Source organism: Dermacentor variabilis, chromosome 3, assembly GCF_050947875.1.
Source record: "Dermacentor variabilis isolate Ectoservices chromosome 3, ASM5094787v1, whole genome shotgun sequence".
NCBI lineage: Eukaryota > Metazoa > Arthropoda > Arachnida > Ixodida > Ixodidae > Dermacentor > Dermacentor variabilis.
The window spans coordinates 120,997,131-121,013,805 of record NC_134570.1 but is presented as its reverse complement, the minus strand read 5'-3'; the positions used below and the strand labels follow the sequence as shown (position 1 = coordinate 121,013,805).

The following is a 16,675-nucleotide window of genomic DNA, read 5'->3' as shown; positions in this document are numbered from 1 at the left end:
CCAGCACCCAAGTGTGATTGTCAGCTGGTGTGATGATTTGAAGAAGTGGCCACAGGTACAGATGCCACAGATAATTCACTACCTGCTCACAAACAAGGCATGTGACTTGCGAGAAGTCAACTCATTCAGGAGCATGCAATCTTACACTTATCTACAAAGTGGATGGGTAGGGAACGTGCTCCTTCATGAGATTGATGAGAGACTTGTGCTCCTGAAATGTCAAGTGCAGGCGTCACAATCAATGAAAATGCACCACAATTCATGGGTGTGCTGCCAGCGTACTGGAGAAGTCGAAGCCAGTGGATGTACGTGCATGGCCGGGAGAGGAAAAGTATGCAGTCATGTCGGTGCACTTCTTTGGAAATTGGATTTGGCGGTATCACAAGGCCTGACAGGAGAAGGTTGCACTGATAAATCAGCAACCTGGAACCGTGGAACAAAAAGGAACCTTGAACCAGCCGCTCTGAGAGACATAAATTTTAAGGTACAGATGAGAACCATTGACAATGACACCTGCAAAAAGACAATTCCATGTTTGCCACAACTACTTGGCGATGATACCGACGTCCTGGAGTTCTACAGAAACTGCCCATTCCAAGAGATTGTCAATGCTAAAGGTGAAAAATATGTTTGGCATTTGCATATATTGAGCAGTTCAGTGAGAAGACATCATACAATTTTGCTTGTAGTGCCGTTAGTAAAACTTCAGAATAACATGACTGCAGGCATTCGAGGTGTTTTGCTTTTCTAGTGTTTAGCACAAAAATATTTTGGCAGGGAAAGAAGCAAGGCAAGAGGCACACAAGTGCTTACTTTCAATAATGGTTTATTGGAAGCCGGATGACTGGTTCAAGTTCCGAAAACCATCATACAGGGTGTGTTCAAACTAAGACGTAGCAAGAAATGACAGCAGTTTTTTCATTCATGAAAAGAGCAAAGGAGCCTTAACACATTCTAGGCTAAACTTATTGCTGTCTACAGCTTCAACTATTAAACCAGTCATTGCATCGTTATGCCTGTGCACAACAAATGCATGCAACCACACCTGTTGCAAGGCTTACCAGCCACTGTGCCCTATTTAATACTGTCAGAGTGCTCCCCAAGCCCATCGATCAGTCAGTGCCCTGTTCGCACAATTTTAGGCTATAAGATTTATGGCAACATAACACAAAATGGAAATAGAACGGGGGAGGAGACAAGGTCCATGACTCCTCCCATGTTCATTTTGCGCTGTGTAGCGATAAATCTTCTGGTCTGTAATTGTTCACTATGAACCGACTAGCCCAACAATACGTACTACTGAGTGCTCTGTCTGCTTCGCATACTATTTACGACACGAAAGTGGCATCTGGTAAACATGCTTGTTGCAAGTCAGAAAGCACATGACGTGTGTTGTTGCAGTCTTGCCTTCTATCAGCTACTAGCTTCCTGATTTTGCATACATTTTCCAAGTAGTTGGGGGACCAAGAAAACCCCCTTAACATTTGCAGGTCCTGTTGGTGAAAATATTGTGCAGATACGGCTTAACCGCATATTAAAGGGATTCAGGTGGTTGAAATAATCAGTTGTACACTATCGGGCACCTCGTAGCCTGCGTGTTGCTTTGGAATGGTACGCTGCATAACTTGAGTTTTTATTGTATTGTGTGGTTCAGTTTGAAACCACCTTGGTAATTATATAAATCATTGTTTTAAAGAGCATTATAACAACACAGAAAACATAAATATCCTGATTTACATAGAACACGGGAGTCTGTTTATTTCTGATGAGTCCAATGGTCAAGAAATGTTTATAGAAATTATTGAAGGTGAAAAGATGTTTGGTGTATGTCTGCAAGATGCTGCCTTAAGGGCATGATGAGAATATACATTACTATGCTTGTGTAATGGGCTTGACTATACTCATTCGATTTCCATATTTACACGTAAATAATACAGCCATAAATATAACGGGGGGGGCACAGTTGTGGTCTAACAAGAAAAGAATATATCTATACAATCATAATGCAGTAAAGCTGCAAAAAAAGCTGGAAACGATGCATAAAAGCAGATGTCTGCGGGGCTCTATTCATCCTTAGTACGAACTTCCTTTGCAAAATAAAGTGAAAGGACGAGTGCAGACTTCTTTGTGACTGTCGATGAGAATGGCGTCATCCTCCATGACACCCACCAACATTATTGCACTAAGAGCACTTCAGAAATGCCTATGACACAAACGAACAAGGCCAAGCATTTGGTGCATTGAGCGGTGATGCACTGTGCCACTTCGAAGACTGCAGGCTTGACACACCTGCATAGCAGCATCGATAGTCTTGCTCAAGGTTGTGATTAATACGCTGTTAATTGATGCGGCTGTAACAGCGTTATAAATTGGGTGAAAAAGCAAGAAATGCACAGTGGCAACTCCCAGCTCACTGTTCTAGCACAAGGCGAAGTGGCAGCGAGTGCGGAGACCATATAAGGCGAGCAGGTGGAAATAAAGGGATAAAGGTTTCGTTATATTCATATAACAAATCCGAATTTATAGTGAGGCACATTCCGATACTCGAAAAAAAGAACTCGCTATGTTCTTGCAAATACAGTACATGCATGAGTTGCAATGATAAACGAAGTTAGTACATTGTGCATGTCTATTTTTTCTCTTGTCTATCTTGCGCCGCATTTTTCTAGAACATATGGACAGTCTTGAACCAGCTGAGTTGAAGTAAATGCACTAGTGGTTGCCACACTGCCATATTCTTGCCGCTTCAGGTAAATGCACATCTTATACAAGGGCTCCATCATCTATACAGTTGCCCTGCTAGCACTTTTCCATTGTGTACTGAAAATATCTTGCGCAAAAACTTGTGCTGCATCTTGCACAGAACCTGTGTGAAAATAATGCAAGCATGCAGAATTCGCAGTAAAGTGTATATTGTGATGCTTACATGTTTTTATGTACTTCTACTCAAGGCGCTCTACTTCATGAGACTGTGACAGCTCCGTTTCGACCACTTCAGGGACAACAAACCACGCCTGCCATCCAGCGCAGCCCTCACGACAGTGTTAACAGCTTGCCACAAGGGTGTATGCTGTGCAACGACTTTTACGTAAAGTACATAGCACTGTCAGGTCCAGGTATGGCTGCATTAGAGACATCAACAAGAAGTCAGGCAAATTATTTGTGGCATGTCTCCAGGCGACTACGAATCACAGCCTCAAACGTTCGGACGATACCAAAGCGGGCAACAACTCCAGCTGAGAAAGCTTTGCAAAGTATCACGAGCCCGAACTTCTATGGTAATGCAGCCGCACAACATGGAATAAACCATGAAGTAGTGGCACGACTGCAATTTCAGAAGGATTCTGGACTTGTTGCTGATCAGCGTGGAATATACGTGTGCAAAGAAAAACCATGGCTGTCTGCAACACCTGATGGAATTATAGCATCACACTGTGCAATTCTTGAAATCAAGTGCCCATTTACCCAAGATTGCAGGGAAGTCATACGGAGCGGGAAGTACGATGTCATAGAAAAGGAAGGGGTACATATCTTAAATAAGAATGGCCCTAGCGGATATTATTCCCAAGTACAGTTCACTATGTTGTGCACTGAGAAGCAGCTCTGTTTTTTATATGTATGGTCACCAAAATCGGTAATCATCATAGAGGTACCATTTGACGCAAGTTATGTCACACATGAAATGCCACGGCTTCAAAGGTTCTATTTTTGTAAAATGCTTCGATGTTTGCAAGGAATGAAAAGTGAAGGTAAACTTGACCTGTCAGAATATGAGAAAATTGCAGCAATGTAAGGACAGCTGATTTAGCTGCAGTGCTAGAAGCTCTTAAATGTAGAAAATATTTCCCCGATTGCTGTGCTACAACATACTGTGCATGAGTGAGATTTTGTTGAGTTCCCCTGTATCTTGCCTATGGCTGTGCTCTCGTGCCTTGTTTATTAATCTGTTTGTCTTGCCATTCTTTTTTTTTATGAATCATATGCTTGTGAAATAGACACACTAAACCATCTCTTAAAGAGATACTGAAAAGGAATATTAAACTTTGAATAAATAGCACTTCTATAAGCATAAACGAATCTCATAAAATAAGCAGATATATGGACACCAAGAAATAAACAAGCAATGGAGTACACATCACAATGCATCTTTGATGATCCTGTACCAGCTTTTCGCTGCACCATGAATTTTAAATGTTTTCTTCGATTCAATTTTTTATTGATAAAGAAGTGTGACGTTGTAGTCTAAAGAAACTAAATACTGAAATAGCAAGTGTAGCTTTTGCATTGCCAAAATGATCAAAATAGGAGAAAATAGTCTGAAATGTGCGACGAGGCACTGATATATCAGTGCTGAGCTGTGGGTATGGAATTAAAAGAAATGGAAGTTTGGTCTTAGCTTTCTTTGCTTATAATGAACATTTATGCGTACAAATGAAAGCCGTTTTGAAGGACTGTTCACCACACTGATTTAGCGCATTTCTTTAGTGTCCCTTTAACATCTAGTGTGCTTGTGTATATTTTTTTCATTATTTGACCTGCCGTTCTGTTGCATTGTAATTTATACTGAAGTAGGCATTTGGGGAGCCAGTCGAATGTATCTGTCTAACCTAGATGTTTTGCAGAAAATTTGGCCTGCTCATTTTTCTCTGTCTTGTGTGGGTCTGTTGGGGAGCACTTTGGTGCTGTTAAATGCTGTATTTTTGTTTATTTGTTCTTGCTTTGAATACTTGAACATGTGCATAGTACCAAGCCCTACTATACTAGTCAGTTTTTTATTCAGTGTTTATAATTTAATCATAATTTCCTTGTTATCTCTAAGATGTGAATACTCTTTGTTCTAGTTTGTGAGCTGAAGCAGTCAATATATGTACATACAAAGAGGCAGTTAATATGCCTCACGTTCTGTACAACATTGAATACATTTTCATATTATGTATTTCTAACACATTTTTTTGCTGCTGTGATACTCAAGTACATTTACCAGTTTTTTTAGAACCTTTTCTGTGCATATGTTTCAATAAATTTGTGTTTGTGCTGGTACAGGAGAGCCACATATTTACCAGAGGCATCAGTGCAGTTGTTTCTACATTAGTTTTCTTGTGTTCTATGTGGTACAGTGTTGTCTGTGCTTTTATGCTACTCTTGTACATAAAATAACCCATTCAATTATTTCATCAATAAATGCTCCAAATTAATGAAGTGTAACAGTTTCATGTATGCCCCATTATGAACTTCTGCAATGTGTTCACTTCTGTGGTTGAACGCTCAGTAAAAACAGTTTCCTGGGTTGCACTATTTATTCATACAACTGCTTACAGTTCCTGGCTAGTGTGACCATTGGTCTGTGCAATTAGTGGTGCCTTTAAATTACAGAGGCCTGCACACACAAAGATCATGCTATCAATTGTGTCTTTGCACTTGATGTTCAATGCAGACTTCAATATTCTGTACGTCTTGATTCTGTTTATGGCTCGCTCCACATGTATTTGTACAGATGCAATGCGCCGAGTTGAGGTGGCTTCCTGTTCAGGAAGTTGGCCCTTCCCTGAAATGCATGATAATTCAGTATACATGTTAGTGCTGCACTAATTCCCTCATTTCTCAACACAGGAAGGAAAATAATGTGAATACACGAATACAACTAAATTGTAGCACATTAGTGTCCAGACATCCTGGGCTCTACATAAGGCCATTTTCAAGAATGTTTCTCTTGCTACTCGGCATCGGCAGAAATCGAGCTTCACTGGTAGGCCAATGCATTTGCGCTGTTGGGCACAGCATCGACTGAGTAGTCTCTTCCGCCTTATAACTAGAACAAAATAATGTGTGCAAGTATGGCCCAAGAGAAACGACATAAGGAGGACAACCCCTACAAGAATGCCTTAAAATAGGTAATATAACTCGAATAATAGGTCTCTGCCACCTGGCTTGCAATAAAAGATGTTGACACAGATTTACCAAGGATTAATTTCTGGAACAAAGTCAAGCTACATACCTATTTGTGTATTCAATTGGCGAAGCTAGTGCATTAAGCGCAGCATGGAGCTGCACCTCAAATGTAAAGATTTACTATGTTTAAGTGGCAGAACACTCTTGCGGCTTAATTTCAGGGAATGTATAATGCAGCAATTTCTTCCACCAGATTGTATGTCTATTATTATCTATTGTCACCGCAAATAGCGACAAGAAATGCCATTAGAATAGAATTTCTAATTATCTCAGCCCAAGTTTCCAATTTTTTCAGTGTAAAATAACCTTGTTTGCATCTTCCGACTGCACAACCACATTTGATTTTTTTTCGTGCAGAAAAAAATGGGAGTTTGCTATTACCATTGTTGCATCATTCATGGGTTGTTCAACCTTGCTCACAATTGTTGATGCAAGAATGTTTCCCTTTGCAAATGCATATATCTGAAATTCACATAAGAGAACAGTGAAGGCTGTTCCATCTAAACGAGTAGTGCTTAGCTGTTCCAGGTGTGTACAACTAGTACAAACCAGAATGACTGTGATAGTACAGATAGCACACCAAGCCATGTAATGACGACGTAGAATAGTGTGATACACAAGGGATGAGAAAGAAATGACATGAGTGCAGATTAACAACTCTGGTTTATTTTCAGAAACTCGAATATGTAAGTTTTTACACGAGTTTGTGCTATGCAAGATACAATAAAAATGAGTTGTTAGTCTGAGCTCATGTGTTTCTTTCTCCTTCCTTGTTTATCACACCATTATACATCAGTATACAGTACCAAATCGACTAGCATTTAGGATCTGTAAGCCTTTCAATGTGGCACTTTACCACTTGCTCATGCAGCTTGCTCATGCAGTTTACAGAGCATCTCACTTTTGAGCTTGACAATTTCCAATGGTGATATGGAAGTCAGCGCTTTATTTCACGTAACACGCCGACAAACAATAAATGCACATTCTCTCCCCATTATTTATGCACAGAGCCCAATGTAGCATCCGAATGATCACCGAGTGCTGTCATTGGAATTAGGCAACCACAAGTACAATAGCAAACCACGCATGTTTGATAATCATGCACGGTGTAGCACAAAGACAGCATGTGTTTCCTACTTTAATAGAAAAGGTTAATGAATGGGGGCAGCTTTTCTCACCTTTGGTGAATGCTGGCATGTTCAATTTGATTCCCTGTGCTTCCAAGTAGGGGTCCAGAGTGAAGCCCCTGTCGGCCATATCACATCCCCAGGAACAAGGTATTCCTGGACGCCACTCTGTCTGACAATAAATTTGTCCGAAGCACGACCACCAAATGTACGAGAAATGTACATAATAAGGCCATTTGGAGCAATTACCACAAGAAACTTTACAGTATTATGAGCTTTGTATGAACTGTAGGTTTGGGCTCGTGGCTTTTGTTTGGTTGGCCTTTCAAGTGCAACCTCTGTGCAATCGAATATGCACGTAGTGGTTTGAAAACCATTTTCTATGAATGCACTTGGCATAGTGCTCTGAACACGAGATCTCGGGAGCCAGATTACGACATATTTAATGATCTCTTTAAGTGATTTGAGGACATTCTTGAATATATTGCACACAGAGGATGGTGCAATACAAAATCTCGATGCTAGGTCCCTGTAAAGAAGGCCAAGCCTCAAGCGCATCAGTGTTAGAAGCAGCTGGTCTTCTGTGTGAAGTTGTGAAGGCCGCAAAGGTGTCCTCTGAATGCACAGTGCGAGCTTCTTAAATATGTCTGGTGATACCCCTGTGTAGAATCGTAAGTCAGCTGCAGTCATCTTTTGCAAAAGTGGTGCTCTGATATTTACCAACTTTAAAGGTGCAGAATATGTGTGATGGGCAGTTGTCATATCTTCCCACTGTGTAGCTGCGTCCACTTTGCACACCTGGAAATAGTTACAGTTCTGATTAACACACAGTCTGAATGCAAGAAAAAAATATACCACTATATAGGAAAGACGGAAGTTTGCTTTATGAAAGACCAACTGACTAAGCAAAATAATTTGAACTCACAATGAATAATAGAGGCAAGTACTTAGCAAGAAATGCACTACCCGTTTCTTTAAATAATCATCACAGTAAGGCCCCTCACCAGGTTTAGGCATTGCAAACTAACAAGTCCAGCATGTAGATCCTGTGGTGGAAATCATGCCTGCAAAGTATTAGACAGCTGCATGGCATGAAAACAGCTGAACCTTCAAAAAGACACCTGCACGCCCTTCCTCTTGAAGTTGCCCCGCATACACGCAGCAGTCAAGGAAACACACTGGTGCCTCTACGTAAGATGCATTGCGTGCAACGTTGCAGATTATGCCACGTGACTTCACTAAGTTGTTAAATGCAGAACGCGACACCAGGAGTGTGCCCCACAGGAATAAAGAAGGAAGCAGGGCTAGTGACAAACCTTTCGCAGTCCCTTGGCTCTGGTATCAGAGAAGGCAGTAAAGGAATGTCATTTGCAGACGATAATCTAGGTACAGAAAGAGTCTATGCGGGCAGTGAAACTTGCCTCATGACATCATGGTAACGGGCTATCTAAAGTTCTTGCATCTACTGCAGTAATGAAGCAATTTGAAAAATTATTTCGGTAAGATGCTCCCTAGGGAGACAGTGCCCTACAACTTAGTGTGTATAACCAAAATTTGCAGTGGGGCCTTGTGAGGGGCCGTTTAAACTTTGAAGCAACTAGTTGCAAAGCATGCGTAAGGCTGGATTCATTGGGAAAATTTATAGAGACAATACTTGAGCTTGAGACTCAAATTTGCTTTCTCCACAACTGAATGTTATCAGAGCAGCAGCCTATTTTATGTCCCTGTGATTTCCGTTTAACGCTGCCCTGCGCCAATCGATTCCAAGTAGCGCCGGCAAATTTTCTAATTTCATCGCCCCACCTAGAGATCTGCCGTCCTCGACTGCGCTTCCCTTCTCTCGGCATCCATTCTGTAACCATAATGGTCAATCTAACCTACACATTACATGACCTACGCAGCTCCATTTCTTTCTCTTAATGTGAATTAGAATATCTGCTATCCCCGTTTGTTCTCTGATCCACACCGCTCTTTCTGTCTCTTAACAATATGCCTAACATTCTTTGTTATATCACTCTTTGCACGGTTCTTAACTTGTTCTCAAGCATCTGTGTCAGTCTCCAAGTTTCTGCCCCATATGTTAGCGCTGGTAAAATGCGCTGATTGCACACCTTTCTTTTCATCGATAATGTTAAGCTTTCACTCAGGATCTGACGTTTGCCGTATGCACTCCAACCTATTTTTAATTTCTTCTGTAAGTTTCCTTCTCGTGATTAGGGTCTTCTGTAATTGATTGACCTAGGTAAACACTCCTTCACAAACTTTAGAGGCTGACTGGCAATCCCGAACCCTTCTTCCCGTGCCAGGCTAATAATATAATTCATAATTACCTCTTCACGTGATGCATCTGGATCTGTTTGTGATAACATGGCACCATCACCAGCCAAAGTTCTAGGCACCTACAAGTAGATAATACTGTTATGACAATGTTGTTCAAGGCAGAATCAACTGCTACCTCTTCACATAGTATATCTGGCTGCTTTTGGAAATAGAAGTGTGTTGTCGACAGCAGTTTCAAGTGTATGCAATTAAGTGATATGCTACACTGCATTGCTGCCGTCTGAAACAACTAATCAAGACAAATATGAACGTGGCTGACGCCTTCTTGCCAAAGGTGAAAAACAAAACAAATATTTCTATACTACTGTCTTTTTTTTGCGAACATACAAGTGGGCTCTTCAACAAAACTACCATCCCTTCACATTTTGACCCAGGACATTTATAACCAATAACTGTTACTACCGTTGCGAAAATAACCTAGGGAACATTGCTACCACTGTGAAAATAACCTTAGTACATAGACTTCAGTGGACCACGTGTCATTTTCCCAGCAAAACTGTTGCAAGTTCGGCTGCGGTGCAACTCCTGCACCAGATTCAGAAAGTAGATGCAGCTCTCTGCAAGGGAGGGGCTAGGCATTGACATTACGTTTAGAATAGGTTTAAAATGTGGCAAGCACCCATGAAGGTGCACTTTTTTTGTCTCAGTGTTTCTTTTTATCCACTTTCTTTGTATGAAACATCTTGTCTCCAAGTGTTATACTCAAGCTGTATCATGTTGACTTGCCTGATAGTCACCTAGTGAAGGTTCCACACTTTCATCCGACACACCATCCAATTGTGGCTGCAGATAAAAAGAGATGCATTAGCAATAAAGAGTCTGCTTTTGACCGCTCTTTTTATGTCGAAATGGGGCTTTGCAGCACCAACTTCATCCTACACATCCGCATCCATGCTGTGGTGCAGCATGATGTGAAAACGCAATACAAAACCAGTATCAGAAAACAATAGAAAATTACTGACATGCTGGGTAGTAAGAATAACCTTCAATGCACCTGCAGACGCAGCAGAGATGTCAAAAATGGTACATTGTTGAGGTTGATAGAACCTAGGCAAGAGTAAAAAAAATATTATTCGCAGATATTTTTATGTTACCTTATTACATTTACAAGGTAGGGAAAAACTGACGTTATGCATTTCTGAACCACAGCCTACTGTGTTCTGAGGTAAAGACACCAATAGGATAAATTTGCAGCAGGCATCACCTTAGAAAATCAATGAAAAGGACGCTAAATGGATTGCCCAGGCTAAGCGACTTTCTATCGCTTCAAAAGACTCTAAATATCTGATAATTCAAAAAGCTAACTTTATTCATGTCTGTTGTGGATTATTTACCCGCTGCTGTTCATAGACTTTGTCAAATTGTGTTGAGTGCAATAGGATCAATTTTGAGAATGCAAAAGTTTGTATGAAAAACCGGAGTTGGAACCCACAAATTTTTGTTAATGTGATGAAATAACGCTTTGCACTGTGACGGTGTACCTATTCTAAGTCACCTGCTGTGGCACCTGTTGTGGTGGCAAATGGCATGGCAAGTTGCATGAGTGATGTAATAGGTACAATTCCGCAAAGTGAAGGCTGCACAATAACGTGTAAAAACAGGTGCATTTGTTTTTTGTTTACTAATGCGAGACCACAAAATAAATTTACTTTATCACTGTTTCTTTTGGGCCTTAGGTCAAAGCATGAGTGAAATAAATGCTTTTCTAGAGTAAATCTTTTACAACTGCTAAACAAGCTGTTCCTTGCAGCATGGGCGTGTGCCAGCTGCATAAATTTACAAAAGTTTGATTTCTGGAGTTTTACATACCAACACAAAAATATGATTATGGGGCACGCCGTAGTAGGGGACTCCAGATTAATATTGAACACCTGGGGCTCTTTAATGTGCTTTAATGTTCCAATTAATGTAATGTACACAATGGTAGGTGCTATTACTTGTGCGCATGCTTGCACTGTTGCACATGAGATTACTTACATAATCGATGGGTGCGCATGGCTCTGGCTGTGCCGACTCCACTTCATCTCCAGGAAGCTAAGATAAAAAAATCGGCGAACGCAAACATCAAGATCACACGGCACCAAAACGCGCTGCCAAAAAGAGAATAACGACTCTAACGCTCTTTTACGTCTAGTCATCGAAGAGTACTAAACAAAAGAGCTCACACAATAGCAGCATCGGCGACAAAAAAAGTTGTTTTACATGAGAGCGCTGCACACGCCTGAAAAGATATCGCGCTCAAAACAAAGCGCAGCACTTCCTCATTAACAGACCGGTAAAATAATTTTGACACGTACCCTTCGTCTCTTCGTAGGCACGTAGTCGCCTCTCACTATTCGTCGTCGCCCGACTTTGACCTGCCCAAGATATGAGCGTCACTTGCGACTGTTTCTTCGAGAAGGAGCGTTCTCGCTTGACTAGCAGCAGGTTACGTAGTACATACATACCTTCCGCTCATAGCCGAGGCTCCTCATCGGTGTCGGGTTCGTGTCGGTACGTTCGCCAGAAACGAAATGTACCGAGCATACCCGCGAACTGTCGGACGGTAGGAAGTCCTTCCTGTTGACGCTCGCAATCCACAAACGCCGATGCTCTGGGTCAGAAGGAAAACGGTGAAACTTGACGAGTTCGCAACCACAAACACGCCGTGGCTGTTGATGCACGTCGCACGTTTGTTCCGCCAACAGCTTCCTCTTTCTATAATTATTCGTACAGCCGAAGATAACGCAGTGGTTCCCCGATGACCTGGTGTTAGCTGACATCGCATGAATATTCCGCAGGATGCGCTAAAACAGTAAACTGTTCACATCCAAGCAGCAGCACATGCATACCGTGCCGCACCACGCCGTTTCGCCCAAGCCAGAAAGGAGGAAAGGCGCATGTTGCCAGACTTTCCTCCTCGCCCGATGAAACGGTCTATAGCTTGAAGTTTAGCACTTGTCGAAACGGTGGCTCCTGCATTCACCTTGTTCACGTATTGCTCATTGTCTTGAATTTCCATCTCCCGCATTCCCCGCCTTTTCTCTAACATTCATTAAGTATGAGCACTAACGTATGCATACTTCTTGCTGAATACTCAAGCAATAACCAGGATATATTATATATTTCGGTTATTATTTCCTTCAGGCTTTGAGTTAATAAAAGCTTGTTGATCTTTGAACCACATTAAATGAGTAAAATGGCACATCACATTGCATTTACACACATTGAACACTTGTAAAAACAGCAGTATATGCTAGGAAGCTAATGCACTGCTGATGTTTGCACTGTGAATGGTAACGGTGATTTTTAACTGTGCATTTTCTTATCTAGGCTATGTTTAAAGAATGGTGGCAGATAATTGGCATCCCATTAATTGTGCTGCAAGAGCATAGTGTGATGCAGCTGAACAGAACAACAAGAGACAAGGTTGAAAAGCCTGACAAGTCTAGGATGGACACAGATAGGCTGCAAATGCAAAATATGATATGTTTCAACAAGGACTTGTAAAATAAGGAAATGCATCACACACTATGTGCTTTTTCTTTCATTATTTAAATGAAGTGCTGAGTACAAAGTAAAAAAGAATAACCAAAGATTTGGTCTTGTGCAGTTTCTATTAAAAATGTAAATGCATGTCAGCGAGAATAGGTACACATAAGTTCACTATGTAAGCCGTGAGAATATGCTCTTGTATGTGGTATTGCATGTTTGCACACCCCAAAAAAGACTTGCCTGCTTTAATTGTTTGTTAAAGTTACAAGGACAATCTTGAACATTAAGCTGCCAGACAGCAATAAACTCCAATTTCTCCCTGTTATGTTTTCATTTGCAAATAACGAATTTTGACTTACCGAAATCTAAAAGAAACATAACGGAAACACAAAGGACCAGAAGAATAAATGATGCATCATGGACACAGATTAAGACAAACTGCAATAAAAAAGCATTCGAACACCATCGGGCCGATTGTTTTGAATGCCGAGGACGCGGGGCTCGGAACCCTGAAGAGGATCACAACTGTGTGCCTTGTTGCAAGCTTTGTGGCGGACGACACCTTACCGCGGATAAACAATGCAGACAACGATACCAGCTTCCCTATGTCGTGTGTGTTCGACGACAGGAGAGAGCCAGGGCGGAGCTAACGGCGGAACAGGAGGCAGCCGAGATGGTGCAGCTGGTGAGCGCCCGCCAACGCTCTAAGGGACGCTCGCGCTCTAGGAGCCGCTCCAGATCGAGGCAGCGGCCATCGACTGGGACTCGAACGACCAGGAGCCGATCGGTTTCTAGGGAGGCGCAGGTGCGCTTTCCTGCAGCTGGTGGAGACGGCGGCGCAGCTGGAAGCCAGACCACGTGGGCTGAAAAGGTCAAGGGCGGCATCAGCGCCGGCCAAGCGCGTGAGCATCGCCAGGAGCATGTGAATGGTAATAGGGATAGGGATAGGATTGAGCAATTGGAGAGAGAGAATCATAGCTTAAAAGCAGCCACTGACGGGCTCATCAAAGAGATAGCTTAACCTAGGAACGGCTTGCCTTCCGGTAACAGCGGTAGCTTAGGACAGGCTAGGAAACATGATGACTCGGTTGAGGTACCAAGGTCTGTGGAGGTCGCAGAAGAGACCATGGCGGACGAGGAGACGCCTGCTCCGAAAAAGAGGGCCCTATCCTCGACCGTGCGGATTCAGGGCAAAGTCGGTTCCGAGCTTAAAGCAATGATGGCGACATTGCAAGAAAGTGTAAATCAGATCATTAGTAGGCTGGAGCGAATTGAAGAACGGGAAAATATCACGGATCAGAGATTAGGCAAAATTGAAATATATCTAAACGAGACGGTGTTCCCTGTTATGGAGCGGGAGTGCACTCGGCCGCTAGCCCAGCAGGGTAAGTCGCCGAGTGGACTTGAGCTCAAAACTAGTTCACCAAATTTCCGTGGTCAAGATGGCTCTATTAGATAGTTCATTCAGTATTTGGCAGTGGAATTGTAGGGGGTTCAATCATAAGAAGGCGTCTCTGCAGCAGTTTGTTAGAACGCATGGTGTGAAACCTCAAGTTATCATGTTACAGGAAACACTGACGTCTAACGTGACCTTAACGGATTTCAATGTGGAAGTTAAGGATAATGAACAGGGCAGAGGACTCGCTACTCTCATTAATAGGAGGTTGGCGTATATTAGACATGATCTTCACATGGCGGATTGCAAGATTGAATATATTATGGTGGAGGTAATCTTAAGTTGGCAAAGGTCATGTCAGAGGAGCGTTTACCTGCTTAACCTGTACAGTAGCCCCCGCGACACGAAGCAGAGTTTCAAATCTCTCTTGACCAAGGCAACCAATCTGGCTAAGGATGCACCGTTGCTTATTGGAGGGGACTTCAATTCACCATATCATGTGTGGAAGTATGTTTATAGCACTATTAAGGGGGAGAGACTATGGCAGCAGGCACTAGACTTGAATTTAACTCTGATTAGAGACCCTTCGTATACCGCCAGATGTGGCACGTCGACATGTAGAGATTCGACACCTGATCTCACTTTTGTTCGGGGGGTAGTGGATTCGTCCTGGTCCAATTCTAATATAGATTTTGGTAGCGATCATTACATACTTATGATTACTTTGGTAGTGGCTAATAAAAAGGAGCGCACATTCAGGATGGTTGACTGGGATGCATTTAGGAAACGAAGAGCGCAGAGGATCGAAGATGAGGGAAATGAGTTGACCTTGGAACAGTGGACTAGTCAGCTTAAAAGTGACGTTGAGGCGTCCACTAGAGAGGTTCAGACCGATATTGACACGGAACACATGGATAGTCGCTTGGCGCATTTGTTGGAAGCGAAGCAGTCGATGTTAGCGAGATGGAAGGGTCAGAGATTGAATAGAAGGCTTAGAAAGCGTATAGCAGTGGTTAATCAGGAAATTGAAGACCATTGTCGGGTACTGTGCAAGCAGCAATGGGATGAAGTATGCAATTCTATTGATGGTCGCATTAAGAGGGGAGGCGCCTGGAGTCTGCTCAGACATTTACTAGATGAGACAAACACTAAATCTAATCAGAGGACTGTGATAGGTAAGCTGGTCCATCAGGCGTGTCGGGACTCCACGGAGCAGGAGTTGCTGAAGGATTTGGCTGAGAGATACCTTCCGTTGGAGACCTGGTACAATACACCTGACGTGATTTTGGAATATAGTGGGGACGAAAATGCAGCTATGGATGAGGAATTTACTGAAAGTGATATCAGGATGGCGCTTCAGAATCTTAATGGTCGATCGGCATCAGGGCCGGATGACATTACGAATAAAATGTTACGGAATTTAGACGACGGGTGAGTTGAGTTCCTTACGCGGGAGATCAATTACTGATGGAAGGAAGGCTCTTTCCCGGAAGAGTGGAAACTTGCAACTACTGTTCTGATACCCTAACCGGGGAAGGCCATAGGGCTTGAAAATCTCAGACCCATTTCCCTGACATCGTGTTTGGGGAAAGTCGCTCAGCATGTCATCTTAAATAGGCTAACGCGTTATGTTGAGGGCAATGGGGTCTTTCCGCACTTGATCATAGTATTTCGGCCCGGCCTCTCGACTCAGGATGCTATGATCAGGATTAAGCATCAGCTCCTTGACCAGCGGACTAGAGATACTAAGGCACTAATTGGACTTGATGTGGAAAAAGCTTTCGATAAAATCCGACATTCTTTCATTCTACAAGCGCTATCGGACTTGAACATGGGGCAGCGGCTTTTCCATTTTGTCAAGGCTTTCCTCATGGATAGAAGGACATGTCTCAAGTTTGGGGAGATAAAGTCGGAAGTCTTTAAATTGGGTTGCTGTGGTACTCCGCAGGGATCCGTACTCTCGCCTATGTTATTCAATCTGGCGATGTCGAAGTTGGCTAATACACTGGACACTGTCCAGGATATTGGCTATTCTATCTACGCGGATGACATTACTATATGGAGTGTCGGTGGTAGTGATGGAGAGCTTGAGGCTAGGCTGCAGAAGGTGGTAACGCTTGCAGAGGAGTATCTGGGTCTCATGGGGCTCAAGTGTTCCACCAAAAAGTCGGAGTTGTTGATCTTAAAATCTAAGAAGCTAGGTCGTAGGCCGAAGGGTTGGGTACCGGAAGTTGAGCCTTGCATTAGAATTCATACTAGAGGAGGGTCGGTGATACCCAAAGTTGAAGCAATCAGGGCCCTGGGTTTTGTATTGAAGCGAGCGGATCGAACATTAGAACCATTCAGCGTATCACCAAGAAGACGGAGGAGGCCATAAGACTTATAAGAA

At 42.7% G+C, this 16,675-nt stretch overlaps 2 protein-coding genes across 3 annotated transcripts in view; one reads left to right on the top strand and one right to left on the bottom strand.

The window, feature by feature from the left end:
- LOC142576239 (uncharacterized) overlaps nt 1-16,675 on the top strand; it is a 138,631-nt gene that overhangs the window by 104,924 nt on the left and 17,032 nt on the right. The gene's annotated exons all lie outside the window — the stretch shown is intronic.
- LOC142574137 (uncharacterized) lies at nt 7,149-7,766 on the bottom strand. The gene has a single exon (XM_075683297.1). The coding sequence runs from the start codon at nt 7,764-7,766 to the stop codon at nt 7,149-7,151; it is 618 nt and encodes a 205-aa protein (XP_075539412.1).